Source organism: Erinaceus europaeus, chromosome 7, assembly GCF_950295315.1.
Source record: "Erinaceus europaeus chromosome 7, mEriEur2.1, whole genome shotgun sequence".
NCBI classification, from domain to species: domain Eukaryota; kingdom Metazoa; phylum Chordata; class Mammalia; order Eulipotyphla; family Erinaceidae; genus Erinaceus; species Erinaceus europaeus.
Window position 1 is genome coordinate 81,072,070 of NC_080168.1, and position 20,402 is coordinate 81,092,471.

General features: G+C 44.7%; 1 protein-coding gene across 1 annotated transcript; it reads left to right on the forward strand.

Moving 5' to 3' along the window:
- The first annotated feature begins 3,195 nt into the window (after positions 1-3,195).
- On the forward strand, positions 3,196-19,993 carry MLNR (motilin receptor). Its single transcript, XM_060193366.1, has 7 exons — positions 3,196-4,057; positions 5,044-5,378; positions 5,818-5,902; positions 6,801-6,865; positions 11,158-11,241; positions 19,499-19,600; positions 19,904-19,993. The coding sequence occupies exons 1-7, from the start codon at positions 3,196-3,198 to the stop codon at positions 19,991-19,993; spliced, it is 1,623 nt and encodes a 540-aa protein (XP_060049349.1).
- Positions 19,994-20,402: the final 409 nt, after the last annotated feature.

Sequence of the window (20,402 nt, forward strand, 5' to 3'; positions counted from 1 at the left end):
CAAGTTACATGAGGACCTAGGTTCAAGGCCCCACTCCCCACATTTATGAGCGGTAAAGCAGTGCTGCAGGTGTTTCTCTCCCTTTCTCTCCCTTCTCTCTTAATTTCTGTCTCAAGACAAAATAAATACATACTTTTAAAAAAGAAAACAAATAGTTAAATTAACTAGTGAGTCAGTTGGAAAATATACTCAAGAGACTGTCAGAGACAGGAAGATTCTGAGTGTAGGAAAAGAAGTAAGGATAGTTGGAGAGGATATAGCCTGCACACATGAACTCCATGTTCCTGGGTTCTACCTGAGACCTAGTGAGCCTTTCTCAAAGCCACCCAAGTGGGTGGGGAAGGGAGGAAGGGGCGTAAGGATGAATATCTCACCAGCAGAATGGAAAAAAAGCTGGGTGCACTGCGGGTCATGCTGTGGGTCACCACTGCCTATTTCTTCCTGCCCTTCCTGTGCCTCAGCGTCCTGTATGGGCTTATAGGGAGGCAGCTGTGGAGGAGCAGGGGACCCCTGCAAGGCCCCGCGGCCCCAGGACGGGAGAAGGGCCACCGACAGACCATCCGCGTCTTGTGTAAGTGGCGCCATCTCTGTCCCAAACTGGTCCCTTTCCCCTGCTTCTCCAGCCTTTGGTGGCACCTCCTGTAGCTACATGGTCTTCCAGCTTCCTTCCAGAGGAGGGAAAACAAAAATACAAGCAGACAAAACCTACTTCCCCTCTGCCAGTGACAACTTTGGGGAGGTAAAGGTACCCTCAAGAAATTCATTTAAGTAAAAAAAAAAAAAAATCAAGAGTCATGCAGTAGTATACCATGTTGAGTGTACACGTTGCCATACTTGAGGATTCAAGTCCCTGGTCCTACCAGCAGGGGGAAATTTCATGAGCTGTGAAGCAGTGCTACAGGTGTCTTTCTTTCTCTCTCCTCCTTTATCTCCCCCCGACATTATTCTTTGTCCTATCAAAAATTAAAAAGAAAAAAGGAGGGGAAAATGGCCTCCAGGAGTGGTAGATTCATCTTGTAAGCACCAAGTCCCAGAGATAACCATGATAAAAATAAAAATAGAATAAAATAAATGAAAGTCAAAAGGGTTACCATGTGCAAGGACCCAGGTTTGAGCCCCCACTCCCCACCTGCAGAAGGGAAGCTGCATGAGTGATTAATCCATTTTTTTCTCTCTCCCTACCACCACCTCCCCTCTTATTTTCCCTGTCTACTCAATAAAAATAGAAAGAAAAAAAGGGGGGAAATGGCCAGTGGGAGTGATGGATTCCTACTGCTGGCACCAAACTGCAGTGATAACCCTGGTGGCAAAAAAAGAAAAAGAAAAAGTCAAAAGGGGCAGCAAAATAACTTACTTGGATAGTGCACTGCTTTACCATTTGCATGACCTATGTATGAGCCCAGATTCCACTGCATTGAAGGAAGCTTCAGTGCTGTGGTCTCTTTCACTCTGTCTGCCTATCTCTAGGAAAGAAAGAAAGAAGACACACACACACACACACACACACACACACACACACGCATGCAATGAACCTCTCTCTGCCCCTGGAGTTTGCAGAGCACCTCCTGGCCAGCTGGGAATGCAACACTGAACAAGGAAGGGGGTCTGGCAAATTCTGTCTGGGCACCCCAGGAACTAGTATGAAGCTAGGTACTCCCTCTCCTTTCAGGCTTCTTATAGACCTTAAAGCAACCTAACTCCACTTCCCATATGCCTGGACACCTAGGTAAAGGTAGGGAGGAGAGAATCCTGTGTAAGAGGATAAGCATGTCAGTCAACAGAACCAAGCACCCAGGAGGACTCTGGTTCTTGCAAATGAACTGGGCTTGACTTAGGCTACAGGATTAATGTCCTCCTTCCACCCAGCAAGTGAGAGCTCAGGGGAAGAACAGATAAACTAGAGAAGCAATTACATTTTCCCTATGAAGGGGAAGGAGTGAAGAAATCTGAAGAGAACTAAGCAAAGCAAGGCTGGACCAATTCCATATCCAGACAGCTAGAACCTAGGAGTGACTTTAAAGGTTCTAGTCTAAACATTCTATCATTTAGTATTCTGGCTGCCTTACCTTGGGTATGCTGGGTCCCATATAACAGTTTGCATTAGACCCCAAGAGTGTTCCACCAACCACAGTGATGAAACTCACTGTGTTTTTTTGTTTGTTTGTTTGTTTGTTTTTTAAGAGACAAAGAGTGAAAGAGGCCACATCACAGAAACTTCCTTCAATGCAGTGGGAGCCAGGTTCAAATCTAAGTCACACACATAGCAAAGCAATGTCGTAGCCAAGTGAACTATTTCACTGGCTTTTTAATTTTTATTTTGGTGGCGATTTAATATTGACTTACAAAATTATGGGCTGATGGCTCTAATTCCACATTATTTCCACCACTAGAGTTCTGAGTCCCCACTGGAAACTGCATTAGTTCTCCCAAAGTCACAGATGAGTTGACTATGTATATATGTATATATGTATATATGTATATATGTATATATGTATATATGTATATATGTATATATGTATATATGTATATATGTATATATGTATATATGTATATATGTATATATGTATATATGTATATATGTATATATGTATATATGTATATATGTATTTGTCCCCCTCCCCCCCATTGTCCTGCCTTCTCTTCCTAAGTCACACCCATACACATCACTACTTCCAAATGTTCTTCCTTTTCTCCTCTTCTCTCTCCGGGTCCTGGTGGAGTTGGAGTTCAGAGTCATCTTCCCCTAACATTTCTTCTCTCCCTCTGGGAGCATGAACCAAAATTCTTTCTGAGGTGCAGAAGGTGGAAGGTCTGGCTTCTGTAATTGCTTCTCCGATGGACGTGGTCGATCCATACCACCATCACCAGCCTTTTTTAAAAGTACTTCTGACTAATTTGATTTATTTTTAACTGCTTCCCCTGCATGTCAGGGCTCCCACAAAGGGAAGCAACCTGGGTTACCACCATAGTACTGGAAAGGGGCGGGGACTGCTCTCACCCTGCAGCCTCCAAGCTGACCCACCGAGCTGCCTGAGTTTGCGTTTGCGCGCTGCAGCCTAGCGGAGGACTGGGGCTGGGCGATGGGGCTGTACCTACTGCGCACCAGCCAGAGACGCGCTTCACTAGCTGAGGTGCAGGGGTGCAGAGGCCCCGCGGGTGTGCGTGCGTCTGGTCTACACCCCACACGGAGTGCCCATGGGCAGCCCCTGGAACCACAGTGAGGGGTCGCTTGGCCCTGCAGAGCCACCCTGGGCCCCCCAGCTGCCTTGCGATGAACGCCGCTGCTCGTCCTTCCCCCTGGGGGTGTTGGCACCCGTCACCGCAGTCTGCCTGGGCCTGTTCGCCGTCGGGGTGAGCGGCAACGTGGTAACGGTGCTGCTGATCTGGTGCTACCGGGACATGCGGACCACCACCAACCTGTACCTGGGCAGCATGGCCGTGTCGGACCTGCTCATCCTGCTCGGGCTTCCCTTCGACCTGTACCGCCTGTGGCGCTCGCGGCCCTGGGTGTTCGGGCTGCTGTTGTGCCGCCTGTCACTTTACCTGGGCGAGGGCTGCACCTATGCCACGCTGCTGCACATGACGGCGCTGTGCGTGGAGCGTTACCTCGCCATCTGCCGCCCGCTGCATGCCCGCGTCTTGGTCACCCGGCGCCGTGTGCGGGTACTGCTGGCAGCGCTCTGGGCCGTGGCTCTGCTCTCCGCACTGCCCTTCTTCTTCCTGGTGGACGTTGAGCAGGACCTGGGCTTGCCCGAGGCCCTGGACCTCAACAGCTCCCTGAGTTTCTCCCCACCGCCACCCGGAGCCAAGCCCTCCCCGCCGTCGGGGCGCCAGGCGGCCGTGCTGTTCAGCCGCGAGTGCCGGCCCAGCCGGGCGCAGCTGGGCGCGCTGCGGGTCATGCTGTGGGTCACCACTGCCTATTTCTTCCTGCCCTTCCTGTGCCTCAGCGTCCTGTATGGGCTTATAGGGAGGCAGCTGTGGAGGAGCAGGGGACCCCTGCAAGGCCCCGCGGCCCCAGGACGGGAGAAGGGCCACCGACAGACCATCCGCGTCTTGTGTAAGTGGGCCATCTCTGTCCCAAACTGGTCCCTTTCCCCTGCTTCTCCAGCCTTTGGTGGCACCTCCTGTAGCTACATGGTCTTCCAGCTTCCTTCCAGAGGAGGAAAAACAAAAATACAAGCAGACAAAACCTACTTCCCCTCTGCCAGCTCTAGGTGGCTCCAGGGGTGCCACTAAATGGTGGTCCACTAATGGGCAGTGATTTGCCGAAGCTGCTGTAACACTGAGCTGGGTTGATTCAAGGTAGTTAGCCATCTGTTTCTGTTAGGTGCTCTGTTGTGTCTTACAGCACACCTGAAAGGAGCTGGTAGGTAACAAACAACTATTTTTTGGCTTGGGTTGGCAAAATAGCTCATTTGAACAGTGAACTGTTTTGCCATGTGCAGGTTCCAAATTCAAGCCTGGTCCCCACCATACGGAAGCGTTCAGTGCTGTAGACTCACTATGTCTGCCTGTCTCTATTTTTTTTTTCCATCCCTGTCACCAAAGGTCTGTGTCACCATTCCCACCCCCCACAGATAACCATAGTTCTCTCACAGTCTTGAAAACCGGTTGTCTCTGTTTTTTTTAATCTTTATACATAACTTTTTTTTCTTACTGTGAGGCTGTCCTGAAGGCTAAAGTGAACCATGTCTACGTCACAAAGACTGTACAGACCTATTCCAGAATTCCTTTCAACAAAAAACAAAACAAGTCTCTTAAAGAGGGTTTGTGGAAAGAAACCTGCCAGGACAGCTTGGGAGCAGAGGCTACCCCTTCTGGATTATGTCCCATTTTTTAAAGCATATATATGAGCTGAGAAAACAGTCTTCAGTAGCAATGTTGTCTGCAACCCTGCAGTCTTTCTGGGATAGAGAAGCTGGCAAGGGAAGAGTTTTGCCTATTTTGTCTTGTTACTATGTCTTAGTTCAAATAGTTTCTTGGGGAACCTATTTGGTTGTGGATGGCTTTAGCTAATTCCAGTGCCTGTGTCTTGTTTTGCAGTGGTAGTGGTTCTGACATTTATAGTTTGCTGGTTGCCTTTCCATGTCGGCAGAATCATTTATATCAATACAGAAGACTGGGGGACGATGTACTTCTCTCAGTATTTTAACATCGTGGCTTTGCAACTTTTCTACCTGAGTGCCTCCATCAACCCGATTCTCTACAATCTTATTTCAAAGAAGTACAGAGCAGCAGCCTGGAGACTGTTGCTTTCTCGAGGGTCCAGACAGGGAGGTGTCTGCAGAAGCCGGACCTCAGAAGGGGGCCCGGGAGGAGGCACTGCCAGCTCCACGATCAGCACTAATTTGAAGACAGCTGCCACCAGCACAGCCAGAGTGGCTGCCTCCTCCCACAGCTCTGGGGTTTCAGAGAAAACAAGTCTATAGGGAAGGACTTCAAGGGGGTGAGCTGGGAAATAAGGATGGATGTCTTCAAGAAGAACACAAGTAGTAGTTAACATTTTGCAATTTGGACAGCAATTTTGTCAGCACTGTTTCCCATTTTTTAAAGCCCAGTATGAAATGTAACCATTTCCTGAATTTCCTGAATCTTTCCTGAATCTTCCTGAATTTCCTCCCATGCATGTACCTCCTCAGGGGCATTCATTTTAATTTCATGAAATCTCACATCACATCATATACTCAGGGGAGGCTCTAAGTCTTCATTCTCCTAGTCTGTAGATATATGGTTTTACAATTAGTAAATGACACAGAGGTACTGCCATAAGACACATTCCTTCTAAGATTAGAGTTGTATTTTGTTTTTGTGTCTTAGCTTAATATGATACTAACACAAGGAATCCAGGATGATAAGAGTTTTGATCCAAGAATTTATATAGGGTTGGCAAGACAACACCCAGGTTTGAACCTGGTCCTTACTGTACTGGAGGAAGCTTCAATGTTATAGTCTCACTCCCCCTCTGTCTCTGTCTGAAAAGGTCAACTTAGAGCAGTAAAGCCTGGAGGGGAGGGGATAAAAAAGGGAAATAAGGGAGGAAAAAGAAACTTATTTATTTATTTATTTATTTATTTATTTATTGCCTCCAGGGTTATTGCTGGGGCTCAGTGCCTGCACCATGAATCCACTGCTCCTGGAGGCCATTTTTCCCCCTTTTGTTGTCCTTGTTGTGGTTATTATTGTTATTGTTGATGTAGTTCATTGTTGGATAGGACAGAGAGAAAATGGAGAGAGGAAGGGAAGACAGAGAGGGAGAAAAAAAGACACCTGAAGACCTGCTTCACCGCCTGTGAAGTGATTCCCATGCAGGTGGGGAGCCAGGGCCTCGAACCGGGATGCTTACACCAGTCCTTGTGCTTTGTGCCATATGCGCTTAACCCGCTGCACTACTGCCAGACCCCCAGAAACTTTGTTTAATGCCTATACATGGAAGCAAAATATTTTAGAAGTGAAAAGATTCTTGGTAGACTCCAATGTTCAGGTATTAAACCTCTTATCTTTCCTGGCCCAGAGCAAATAATAAAGTTTAGCAGAATGCTCCCCTTTAGACTTATAGCATACAAACAAGTGGGTAGCAATCTAGGTCTCCCTGAGACTATTTAAGGGTTTTGCCCAGTGCCACTGGCCATAAACGAGCCAACCTGGTCACCTGTGCCTCAGGTACAAAGCTGTCACTTGGCTTCTCAAGAAGTTGACATTTGTAAAGATGTTTAACATGTTAAGCATGATGAGAAACATGCCAAATGTCATTTCTGTTTTACCAGGATTGATGGAATTGAGTCTTGCACTTTTCTGAACAGGAACTGGAGGGGAACAAGTTTCAACTCCAGCCTTTAAGATCTCTCCCCATGCCTACGCTGCAAAGGTACTCTAGCTGAAAAACACAAGTCCACAGATTTAGTCAAAGGGGAAAGAGAAGTGCTTGACTTTTGACCAACAATTCTAAAACTTCCTTTTGCAGTTTAAGGCATGAACTTGGTACAGGGAGGTGGTGTACTTGGCTGAGTACACCATGTGCAAGGACCCAAGTGCAGGCCTCTGGTCCCCAAATGCAGAAGGGAAGCTTCACAAATGATGAACCAGTGCTGCAGATGTCTCTCTCTATCTCCCACTGCCCTATCAATGTATCTTTGTCCTATTAAAAAAAAAAAACGGGAGTCAGGTGTTAGCACAGTGGGTTAAGCACATATGGCGCGAAACACAAGGACCCAAGTAAGGATCCTGGTTAGAGCCCCGGCTCCCCACCTGCAGGGAAGTCCCTCCACAGGCGGTGAAGCACGTCTGCAGGTGTCTATCTTTCTCTCCCCGTGTCTTCCCCTCCTCTCCATTTCTCTCTGTCCTATCTAACAACAATGATATCAATAACAACAACAATAATAACTACAACAACAAGGGCAACAAAAGGGAAAATAAATAAATACAAAAAAAATGAACTTGTTTTTTCAGGCAATAGAAAAGCATTAAAATTTTATTGCTGTATATACATACACATCTTCACAGAAAAATAAAGACTCTTAAAAGTCATTAGGCATGGTCTGGGAGGTGGTGCACTGGACAAAACATTGGATTCTCAACCATGAGGGCCCAAGTTCAATCCCCAGCAGCACATGTACCCGAGTGATGTCTGGTTCTTTCTCTCCTATGTCTCTCATGAATAAATAAATAAATTTAAAAAAAAGAAGTCTCTGTCTCCCTCCCCCATCCTTCTCAATTTCTATGTAAAATGAATAATAAAATTAATGAAATTTTTTTTTAAAAAAGTCATTCAGCATAAACTTTTCTAGTCAGTTGAACAAATGATAACTATGGAATGTTTATAAGGCTAAATAAAGATAAAAGCCGTTTATAATAAGCTTTTATGAATTTATTTCTCATCTCAGCTCTGCTTTGGAAGATTAAAAAATTTGTTTTTCCTTCTGGCATCAGGAAATCATCTCTCACACGCTTTTAGAAAGTAAAGGGAGATTGGAATTCTCTTCTTTAATCTGCCTGTCAATTGCCATTAACTCAAAATAATCAACTTGCCAAAACAGAATAGTTAGGGGTGGTACCTTTTGAACTATTTCGATACCATAGTGTGATTTCTGTGTTAAAAAGAAACAGAAGGTTTCTGAAAAACACTCTCATCCTCCAATCTTGGTCTTTTTTTATATAAAATGTAAATATTGCCAAGATTATAGGATAAGAAGGGTGCATTTCTACACAATTCCCACCACCAGAACTCTGTATCCCATCCCCTCCCGGTAGCTTTCCTATTCTTTATCCCTCTGGGAGTATGGACCAAGGGACATTATGGGGTGCAGAAGTGGAAAGTCTGGCTTCTGTAATTGCTTCCCCGATGAACATGGGTGTTGGCAGGTTGATCCATACTCCCAGCCATGAACTTGCTGGTCCAACTCCAAAGAGCTTCATTTACACCACTGTGTTTATAAATAGTGCCCTCTGAAGGTGAACAGACCACAACTTGTTCAGTTGTAAACTACAAATGGTGAATGCATTAACAAGGGTCTCTTCAACATTCAAACAGTTGTTGCTTTTCCATTTTATTAGCTAAATACGATGCCACCTGCAAGTACACTTGAGCTACCCTAGCCTAACTTCCTGGCCCTCAGTTCAACTGACAGAACAGTAAAGATATTTCTCCAGACCATTTTACTCCTAGCTCATAGAAGCAGTCACTCTGTATTCAGATTATGGGGGTGGGGGGAGGATACTCTGTGGTCAAATATAATAGGAAACAATGCATATCTACCCCCTACAAGAATCACAGCACAAAATATCTTCTCAGAGGTTCTGAGAAGTTGTGGATTCACTTAGAATTTCCTTGACTTATTTTATCTCCGAATCAATTCCCCCACACATCGCTCTCCAAAACTTTTATTAAACTTCATGAATCCTGGGACACTGTCACAGGGTTCTCACAGAAGAAGTGCCAAGCTTGTGCCACAGCCACTCCTCTACTTGGCAGCACTATGTAGGAACATGCTGGAGTTGCTGCCACTGTCCTCACAAGGCTCTTTTCTTAATAGAGAGAAGTGGCTTTTCCCCTATGGAAGGCCATTGCTAAGACTATTTACTGGGGGGGGGGGGGGGGTTGTCAGACGGTGGCTCACAGGTTAGGCACACATAGTACTAAGCACAAGAACCCAGCAAGGATCTTGGTTCCAGCCCCCAGCTCCCCACCTCCCCACCTGTAGGGGGGGGGGTCACTTCATAAACAGTGAAGCAGGTCTGCAGGTGTCTCTCTTTCTCTCCTTATCTTCCCTCCTATCTCATTTTCTCTCTGTCCTATCAAAAAAATAGAAAAAAATGGCTGCCAGGAGCAGTGGATTTGTAGTGCAAGCACTGAGCTCCAGCAATAATTCTGGAGGCAAAAAAAAAAAAAAGACCTAGTATTTCTAGTATAATATTTTATATAAAGAAGTAAGACCTATGTGTTTTCTCTCTCAGACTCTAGAAAACTGTTTATATTACATTTTCCTTGCATCTGAGAGAGCCCCAGGTGTGGGCATGGGATTCATCCCTTCACCCTTCCTTCTCCAAGAGGTATCTGAGATAGAACACTTGAAAGTCATCTCTTACAGATGCTGTGTGGTTTCTTTTTCTTTTATTTTTTATCTTTAATTATTGGATAGAGGAAGCCAGAAATCAAGAGGGAAGGGGGCGATAGAGAGTGAGACAGACACCTGCAGAACCTGCTTCACCACTTGCAAAGCTCTCCCCCTGCATGTGGGACTGGAGGCTCAAACCCTGGTCCTTGTGCACTGTAATGTGTGCGCTTAACCAGGTGCACTACCACCCAGCCCCTGCTGTGTGGTTTCTTCTAAAATGCTGGTCCAAGGGCCAAGTGGTGGCACATCCAGTTGGGCACACGCAATGTGCAAGGACCCAGGTTCAAGGCCCTGTTTTCCATCTGCAGGGGGCAATGCTTCACAAGCGATGAAGCAGGCCTTCAGGTGTCTTTTTTTTTTTTCCTTTCCTCCTTCTCTCAACTTCTCTCTACCCTATCAAATAGAATAAAAAAGGAAAAACAAATGGTCACGGGGAGTGGTAGATTTGTAGTGCTTGCACCAAGCCCCAGAAATAACCCTAGTAGCAATAAAAAATAAAATAAAATGCTAGTTCCACTCCAGGTGGAGCTAAGCGCAAGGACCAGAGTAAGGATCCTGGTTCAAGCCCCCGGATCCCCACCTGCAGGGGAGTCGCTTCACAGGCGGTGAAGCAGGTCTGCAGGTGTCTGTCTTTCTCTCCCCCTCTCTGTCTTCCCCTCCTCTCTCCATTTCTCTCTGTCCTATCCAACAACAACAACATCAATAATAACTACAACAATAAAAGCAACAAGGGCAACAAAAGGAAATAAATAAAGAAAAAAGAAAAGAAAAAAAAAGAAATAGATATCACACAGGCCCTGGTCAGCCTCTGAGCATTCTCCCCACACACATTCAAAAAGCACAGCTTTCCTAACTGAAATAGAGTAAAGGTCAAAAGCAACTGCTATTAGTTTAGGTGAGTATTTTGAGATCAAAATTTTTAGCATTCAGAGAACAAAACAACTGACCGGACCACACCAAATAATCTACAAAAGCTCAAATGATACATATTTTGCAAAACCAGAAAGAAAATGGTGCCTTCACAGCAATGTGTGTACTCACCAGGATCCTGAGGCAGTAGCACACTGATGGGGAAAGATGATTAATCGGGTGTTAGGCTCCATCATCCATCATCCATCATCCAAGGCTGAGATGGAGGGATGTGCAGGAGAGCAAATATAGGAAAACGAAAAATGGTCTTCTGGCTACATTTCATCTTGGTCTGAATCCATCAAAATAGACAGTTCACTGACATCTATTCCTGCTTTCTGCCTTCTTCCACCGTCAAGAGCCAGCTTCCTGGACTGCCATGGCTTATGTGAGGGCTTGAAACACCACAATCTGCCTGGCTGCTTTACCTCACCCACTTTTCTACAAGGGCTGCCACAAAATAAAACACCTGGCACTATCCCCATCAGCAAAAAAACAGGTGCTAATATAAGTCTTTTGTAGCAGACTGAGTGATGAGACACACTTTCAAAAAAATGGGAAGACTCTTGTATAACTATTCACAACTGGAACAGAGAGGTAAAACTGGTCTCTTATTTTGGTCTTAATTCCCCTCCAGCTTTCTATTCCTTACTTGAATTCTCTGGTGAGTTTGCCTTCAAAATCACCTGGAGGTTGGCTCCACCCTAAAGTTCCTGATGAGGTGAGTCTCAGGTGGGGCTAGAAGATTTGCTTTTTTCTTATGTTTCTGGGTGAGTCCACTGTTCTGCGGACCACCCTCTGAGAACCTCTACTGTAGACTGTAGCTACAGAAAATGCATTCAGCAAGCAACTAGATAATTCAGTGGTTCCATTTCCAGCACTGCTAGCACCGAAGGAACATTCTAGTGACTGTCTCCTTCACAAAAATCTCTTCTTAAAAGTGGTGCAAAACGCAAGGACTGGCCTAAGGAATTCAGTTCAAGCCCCCCGGCTCCCCACCTTCAGGGGAGTCACTTCACAGGTGGTGAAGCAGGTCTGTAGGTGTCTATCTTTCTCTCCCCCTCTCTGTCTTTCCCTCCTCTCTCCATTTCCTCTCTGTTCTATCCAACAACAAACGACATCAACAACAACAATAACCACAACAAAGCTACAAGAACAAGGGCAACAAAAGGGGGGAAAATGGCCTCCAGGAGCAGTGGATTCATGGTGCAGTCACTGAGCCTCAGCAATAACTCTGGAGGCAAAAAAAAAAAAAAAAAAAGATTCACGGAGGCTGGGCAGTAGCGCCATCAGGTTAAGAGCACATAGTGCAAAGGATCCTGGTTCGAGTCCCTGACTCCCAAACTGCAGTGGGGGAATCACTTCACAAGCAGTGAAGCAGGTCTGCAGGTGTCTTTCTCTCCCTCCTCTCTGTCTTCCCCTTCTCTCTCGATTTCTCTCTGTCCTATTCAGCAGCAACAACAATAACAGCAACAACAGTGGAAAAATAATGGCCTCCAGGAGCAGTGGATTCCCAGTGCCAACACCAAGCCCCAGCAATAACCCTGGAGGCAAAAAAAAAAAAAAAATGTGATTCACACAATAGCATTAGCATCACCTTTTAAATCAAGATTTGCACCCCCCCCCCCCGCCCTTTTGCCAGAGAGAATACTGCTCAGCTCTGGCTTATGGTGGTGTCTGGGACTGAACCTGGGACCTCAGAACTTTAAGCATTGTATATGTATTATGCTATCTTTACAACCCTGAAAAGTTTTTTCAGACTCTCCCCCAAAACTTTGGAATCAACACATCTGCATTTAAAACTTTATACAGGTTTGATAGAGACAAACTGCATCCCAATGGCTGAGTCTTGGATCCAGTCTTGGATCCAGTTCTTAAAGCTGCCCATGTGATTCTAACATGTAGAGAAGATCAGGAGCCACCAATCGGATCTCCTTTACAGAAATCAATTCCTTTTTCACTCCATCCCCCCCCCCCCCCCACATCAGGATAAAAAGGTGCAAAGATAGAAAACAAAGCTAATACAAGTGAACTTGGGTTGTGGTTTCATGTTGGTATTCTTCATGTTGGTTTGGTCCCCTTCCCCCTACCTCTGAGAGATTTGGTTTGGCCCCTGCTAGTTTCATGCCCCTCTTTCTCCCCGCCCCCTATGCTAAGGAGGGCCAGAGTCCCAGGAGCAGCCGCTGGAGGAGAATGATGGGGAAGCACATGGTGTGGTGATTTGCCCACTCGTGAATAAAGATTAAACTGCAGCTTCTCAGCTCAGCCCTGTGTCCTCGAGTCTCTGTTCACCGACGCAAAGCTGCCCGGCCTGCTGGTGCCCACGAATATTAATGACATATGGCGCCCCACGTGGACTGGACCTGCTCATCTCTCAGATAACTGAAGACAATTTGGCTACCTATGCACTATGGCCTTCTCTTCTGCTTGTGAAGAGATCGCCAAAGGCCTCTGCCCTTTCTTCACAAGACTGTTTCGCTGTTTCTGGAACATTTATCTCTGGACCACTCTGTGGTTTCCACCCAACGCCAGCCCGCAAGAGCCCAACGCCAGCCTGCATGCAGGCTTTCCACCACTTAGCGCGGCATTAGGCACAGACTCCCCCCCCACGCTGCTCGGCCGCGGGAGCAGGGCAGCAGACATGGCGGACAGGCACCACCCCAGGGCACCTCGGCCCGCACCTTCTGCACGGCTGGCCCGCCTGCCCTCCTGCTATGAAGTCTGGGCAGATCCCGGACCACCCGGAGACTCTGGGCTCCCTGCTGAAACTGGGCCCCCTGAGATCCTCAGCTTGGGTCTGAAGGCAGACGAGCTAGAATACGCAGAGATTCGTGCAGAGATCGCAACCTACAATTCCTAAAGCTGAAGTTGCCCAAGAGGCCACTGCTGGACAACGCACTCCCCGAACAGCTAAGACAGTATAGATCTGAATTCGTGTTTGAAATGACATGTCTTCGTAACAAAAGTTTCTCTCCTTGTGTATTGAAGACCATGTGTATGTGTGTGTTTAAAGTTTGGTAACATTAACTTTAAGGTTAAGAATATAACTTTAAGGTTGTATTCTTACCAGACAAAGTTAAATGAAAAAGGTTTTCAACGTAATTCTCATAAAGATAAAATTAACTTACATTTAGAGTCTGAGGTAAAAATTAGTTAACAATCAATATATTTTAACTAAGTTGGTCTAAAAAAAAACCTGCGCACACCTAGGGTGTGTCTCCATCTTCAATGGGTATAACAAAAGGTTAAAAAGACGTTGTTGATATGTAAAAGTCTCAAATTCCTTCTCAATTATAAACGTTAGATTGTGCTATGGTTATGCTAATAATTCTCATGCCTGAGGCTTTTTTCTTTCTATGGTTCATGTCTGCCTTTCCACATTTTATTGTTTGAACTTTAAATAGCCTTGTATTCGTGCTGGAAGGGACTTCCAATTGTAATAGAGTTATCAATTGTGGTAAACTTCTAACCTGCTACAAGTTTTGTTTCATAAGTAAGTGAATTGCAGCTGTCAATTTCTCTACAGAAAAGCAGAATTCCGATGGCTGACATTCCCCATCGAGACAGACATACAACAATTCACCCCTTGGCAATTCTTGGGTGGACATCTGCTTTGGACTCACACTTCTATCAGACTCACTGGTACACCTCGGACACTTTGCACAAAACTAGGAGCTTCCCTTTATGCTGCTGGGTTTCTCAAAGACTGACTGTAGCCAGCTGCCTTGAGACTCTAGGCCTCACCCTCCCCCCATGCTAGAAATGCCCATCGAGGCAAGTAACAGCCCCCAGAGGCAAAAGAAGCCCCCAGAGGGAGGAAATGTTTTTTTTAGCTGATAAAGTTTTGCCCACAGAGGCAAAAATGCCCCCCTCAGGCCTTCCCTTGGCAGCACACTGGTTCTTGTTACTCACTTATATGTTTCTCCATGTTTGTGCCAGTTTCTTTTTTTGAAAATGCCTGTACAATATAGGTTTCTGTTCACCCCACACCCCTGATACTGTGGTCATTTAGTTAAAAAAAAAAAAGAAGGGGGAATATGTTGGTATTCTTCGTATTTGTTTGGTCCCCTTCCCCCTACCTCTGAGAGATTTGGTTTGGCCCCTGCTAGTTTCGTGCCACTCTTTCTCCCCGCCCCCTATGCTAAGGAGGGCCAGAGTCCCAGGAGCAGCCGCTGGAGGAGAATGATGGGGAAGCACGTGGTGTGGTGATTTGCCCACTTGTGAATAAAGATTAAACTGCAGCTTCTCAGCTCAGCTGTGTGTCCTCGAGTCTCTGTTCACCGCCGCGAAGCTGCCTGGCCTGCTGGCACCCCCGAATATTAACCACAGTTCCATATGACAGTCATTTATGTTTCAGCAGAACTTCATTACTGTGACTCAATAACCTCAGTCCTTCAGCAACCTTCACCTCTCCCTACCCACCAGCGGTTTTGCCACCTGCACATCAGGTTAAGCCCTGGCTCTGACCACCCATTTTAGTAACCAGGCTCTTCAACAACATGTTCTGTATTTCCTTTACTTTAATGCCTAGGTTTTAGTTCCTCACGTTTTTCCTCAATTCCCTCTGAGTGGAGGGTGGTCTTCTTGGAGCCTTGGAATCTATCCCTGGTTCCCTGACCCTGGCTTTCTGTGAATAACCCTGGAGCTGCCTGCTTGATAGCTGGGACTTCTGTCTTTATGTAGCTGGTCTAGTCTCCACAACCCCCTGCTGAGGCCTGACTGTGATTAGCAATAGCAGTTGCTTAGTTAACCCTTAAAAAGCAGGAGTGGGGGATGACCAACCTCAGGAAATCAATTTTGATCTCATCCTGCCAATACAACTATTGGTGGGACTCAAAACTCAATAAATCTAGGAGCTTCTTTCATAACAACATTAAGTGCTAATCTTAAAATGATAGCTTTTTAGGGCCTGTAAGTGTGTTATAAATATCCAAATGTTCCTTGGTAGAAAAAAGGTTCCCCATCCTTGCTTGAAAGTCATTTCAGGACTCTGTTCTTTCAACACTATCATGACTGTATAAAGGGATATGGGAGAAGCGAAAGTTAGAATTCCAATATTTTAAACCTATATAACTAGGAGAACATTAGTGTTATTTGAAAAAAATGTGCTGTCAAAAGTACAAATGGTTAATAGGGAATTATAATAAATTTATTTTGACTACTTTGTTTCAAATGAAGCCATTCAACAGGAAATGGTCTACTGTTGCATTTTCCAGACTTCTTGAGCTAAATCCCCAACAGTAAGGTAAACTACCTAATAGTAAGGTAAATATATATATATCCAAGAGCTGCGTGTGTGTGTGTGTGTGTGTGTGTGTGTATGTGTGAGTGTGATATTCCTGTTTGAAATACTAGTAGAAATTTTGGGTAAAACCAGGTCTAATTATGATGACAGGGAATCAAGATGTTTGCAAGATTGAGCTTGCATCAGAAATGCCTCAAGGACTGATTTTATAAATACTTGTTTAATCATCAAGAGAAGAGAGCACTGTTTCTGCTCTGGTATATGTAGTATCAGGGAATGGACCCAGTGCCTCACATTCTCTTCATTGAGTCTCTTCCTGGTCACCTGAAGGGCTTATAATCACAGTTTGCCAGGTCTTCCCAGAACTTCTGATTCTTTATATTTGGGTTTGGGCCTGAAAATATGTATTTCTGTCTAGATTCTACACAATACTGTTACTAGTCTGAGATCCCACTTTGAAAACCACTGATTTTAAGTGGGAAAAAAAATAGATGATTTTGTCAAGGAGATGCTTACAGAGGTTTAAAGACATAAGCTAATGATGTTGGTGCTTATAGAAGTTACTGAACCAGGAGTCGGGCAGTAGTGCAGTGGGTTAAGCACACATGGCACAAAGCTCAAGGACTGGCATAAGGATCCCGGTTTGAGCCCCGGCTCCCCACCTGCAGGAGAGTCACTTCACAGGTGGTGAAGCAGGTCTGCAGGTGTCTATCTTTATCTCCCCCTCTCTCCCCCTCTCCATTTCTCTCTGTCTTATCCAACAACGACGACATCAATAACAACAATAATAATAATTACAACAACAACAAAAAAAAAACAAAGGCAACAAAAGGAAAAATAAATAAATATTTTTAAAAAGTTACTGAACCAAGTAGAAGAAATGAAGAAAATGGGGGGTTGGGGTTGGAGGGTGATAATGATACAATTAAAAAAGAGAAAATTTCAAGGATGGGGGGGTCACAGTGTCAAATACTAAATAGAACACAGAGATTAGAATAGGGTTGTTAAATAAATACAAGAGACCCAGGTTCAATCCTGATCACCACGGCACTATATATATCTATGTCAACCCAGAAGAATGAAGCCTTAGCAACGTTTCTTTTTTTGCCGCCAGGGTTATCGCTGGGGCTTGCTGCCTGAACTATGAATCCACTGCTCCTGGCGGCCAGTTATTCATTTTCATTGGATAGGACAGAAAGAAAGTGAGAGGGAAAGGAGAGATAGAAAGGGAAAGAGACCAACACCTGCAGACCTGCTTCACCACTTGTGAAGTGGCCCCCCTGCAGGTTGGGAGATGGTGACTCAAACCGGGATTCTTACACAGGTTCTTGCACTCGGTAGTATGTGCGCTTAACTCAGTGCACCACGTCCCCCCCTACGTTGTCTTTATTTAAATATATGTGAATGGCTAAAAGAATTCCTAAGCCAGTTACTAAAATGTCTCAAAATAATACAAAAATAACGTGTAGATAAAATAGAAATTATGTAAAATTTGATGTAGGTAAAATAGATTATAGCAGTGAGAAAGTGAGAACATACAATTCATACCAGGTGTCTGATCAGGAAGTTTCTGAATTTTTTTTTTTAATATTTTATTTTATTTTATTTATTCCCTTTTGTTGCCCTTGTTGTTTTATTGTTGTAGTTATTATTATTGTTGTCGTCGTTGTTGGATAGGACAGAGAGAAATGGAGAGAGGAGGGGAAGACAGAGAGGAGGAGAGAAAGACAGACACCTGCAGACCTGCTTCACCGCCTGTGAAGTGACTCCCCTGCAGGTGGGGAGCCGGGGCTCGAACCGGGATCCTTATGCCAGTCCTTGTGCTTTGCGCCACCTGCGCTTAACCCGCTGCGCTACAGCCCGACTCCCAGGAAGTTTCTGATTTATAGGAAACTCAAGGATTTATGCTGAACATATTCCAAGGTAGCATCCTGTAAGCCAGAAAGCCATGTTCCCAACAACAATCTTTACAGCAAGCAATACTGAGTGTCATGTGGTTCTTTCCTCCAAGTAGTAACGAGGCCTGACCCTGCTTAACTTCTGAGTACTGCCAGCTAGAGTGCACTCAGGGTGATGTGGTTGTAGACTCGTCTTTGTTTTTTTCCTTTTTTCCTATGGCTTTTTCTTTTTAATTTTTTTAATTATCTTTATTTATTGGATACAAAAAGCCAGAAAACAAGAGAGAAGGAGGTGATAGAGAGGGTGTGACACTGCTTCACCACTTGCAAAGCTTTGCCCCTGGAGGTGGGGGCTAGGGGCTCAAACCAGTGTCCTTGCGCATAGTAACGTGCGCTCAACCAAGTGTGCCACCATCTGGCCCCCCTATGGCTTTTTTCTTATAAGGCCAATGAGACAAGTTATCCCACACTAATAAAAATTATAAAACAGGGATCAGGTGATGGTGCACCTGGTTAAGCACACACATTACAGTGCGCAAGGTCCTGGGTTCAAGCCCCTGGTCCCCACTTGCATGGGGAAGCCTCACCAGAGGTGATGCAGGGCAGTAGATGTCTGTCTCTTTCCTTCTCTATTCCCCTCTCCTTTCTATCTCTATCCAATAATAATTAACAGTAGTAAAATTAAATTTAAAAGAAAATGATAAAATAATGATTACTTGTTTTTTCAATGCATTGTCTATAAGATGCTGCTAGGATAAAATCAAGAATTTGTCAAATGGTACTTTCATTTAATACTCTTGAGGAATACCAGTTTCTGGCCATAGATTTTTTTTTTTCAAGTGAAAACATACAACCAACTGAAACAATGACAACTTAAATACCTGTAAGAGGAGAGGTCACTATGTAGTAACTGATAAAAAAAATAGTTTTATAATATAACTGGAAAATTAAACACCAAATTATTTAATAAGCCTGAATAAAGTTAACCAGCTTTTCTGAGGTAAGTTACTTTACCTAGTAAAGTTAACCAGGTAATTGAGGGTGTTCGAGACCCCGGCTCCCCACCTACAGAGGAGTCGCTTCGCAGGCAGTGAAGCAGGTCTGCAGGTGTCTATTTTTCTCTCCCCCTCCTCTCTCCATTTCTCTCTGTCCTATCACGACGATACCAATAACAACAATGACGATAACTACAACAATAAAAAAGGGCAACAAAAGGGAAAATAAATATTTTTTTAAAATTTTTAAAAATTAAAAAAAGAAATTGAAGGTGTTAAGAACAAACCATCCCCTGTTGCCATGTGGACTATTTTGGATTGAAGGCAATCAAAACTCAGCAGTCTCAAAAAGAAAAAAAAAAAAAAGCCTTTCTTCCTTTTCAGAAATCTCTCCCTCAATGGCCTAAAAGAAATAAGAAATAGAGCTTATAGCTGAAAGAGACATAATACCAGAAAAAATGTTTTCCCCTTTGGTATAGGTCTCTGTATGGCAGGACAAACATTTGTTTATCCTGCCTTTGCTATTCTTGTGAATTGTCTTCCTCCCCCATTTTGAAGCTGCTGCCTGGATCCCTTTCTTTAGCTCAAAATGGTATAAAGTTCCAACTGCCTGGCTGCCTCTTGAGTTCATACTCTCCCCCCCCCCCCACACACACACAGAGAAATTGAGAGGGGAAGGAGAGAGGGAGAGAGAGCAACACTTGCAGCACTGCTTCACCATTCATGCAGCTTCCCTCCTGCAGGTGGGGAGCAGGGGCTTGAATCTGAATCCTTGAACATGGTAATGTGTATGCTCAACGGGATGCATCCCCTCTGCTCGTTTCTAATGTGTCTAACTAGGCAATTTCTTTAGGAATTCCTAACTCAGAAACTCAAACCCAGTCAGAGGGCACCACACTAATGGGGTCCCAGAAGGGGGTTGGATATAGACTGTGGTACCAGGTAAATCTGCCCACCCTACCCCTAGGGGGACAGACCCCAGCACAAAACAGGAAATGGGCTTGCCAGTCCTTCCCACCTGGCAAGAGCATAGACGCTTCAGAGTTTCTGGATAGTTTTGTTTTGTAGCACATTAATCTAAGTGGCACCAAGTTTACTTTTCTGAGGATAACATTTGGGACAATATATGGAAAGTCTGAGAAGTCATTTCTCTTAGGCAGCACCTCCCTCTGTAACAAAGCCAATGTCACAGAAAGGACATGTGGATTGTGTTTCAGGCTTCTCTTTGCTTCCTTTGGGTTTCAGTGTAGCCAGGAACTAAACAGTTCCAAAAACTGTTTAGAAAGTCTTAATTTCTGGATCCAGAGCTATGTTTATGGACACATCCTTGCCTGAAATGACATTAGACTTATTAAAAAAAAATACTCAGTTTCTCTTATTAGTAGCAAAATGGAAATCAAAACTACAAAGAGATATCACCCTATACCCATTAAAAATGGTATATTAAAAAAAAAAAAGACTGGAGAGCTGGAGAAATAGCTCACTTGGATAATGTGCTGCAAGTTCATGTGGAAAAGACTAATTAAAAAAGATTTGCATCTCAGGCTCGGGTGGTGGTGCACCTAGCTGAGCACATGTTACAATGTACAAGGACTCTAGTTCGAGCACCTGTCCCCCACCTGCAGGGGGATTTGCAAGTGGTGAAGCAGGGCTGCAGGTCTCTCTGTCTCTCTCCCTCTCTATCTCCCCCTACCCTCTCAATTTCTGACTGTCTCTATCCAATAAATAAAGATAAAAAAATTAA

Bases quoted from the DNA above. Each gene is read 5' to 3' on its own strand.
- MLNR (XM_060193366.1), top strand. From the start codon at position 3,196: ATGGGCAGCCCCTGGAACCACAGTGAGGGGTCGCTTGGCCCTGCAGAG. The intron at 5,379-5,817 runs GTGGCTGCCTCC...TTTGTGTCTTAG, and splicing joins CTGCCACCAGCACAGCCAGA to CTTAATATGATACTAACACA. The intron at 6,866-11,157 runs GTACTCTAGCTG...ATTCCCCTCCAG, and splicing joins CCCATGCCTACGCTGCAAAG to CTTTCTATTCCTTACTTGAA.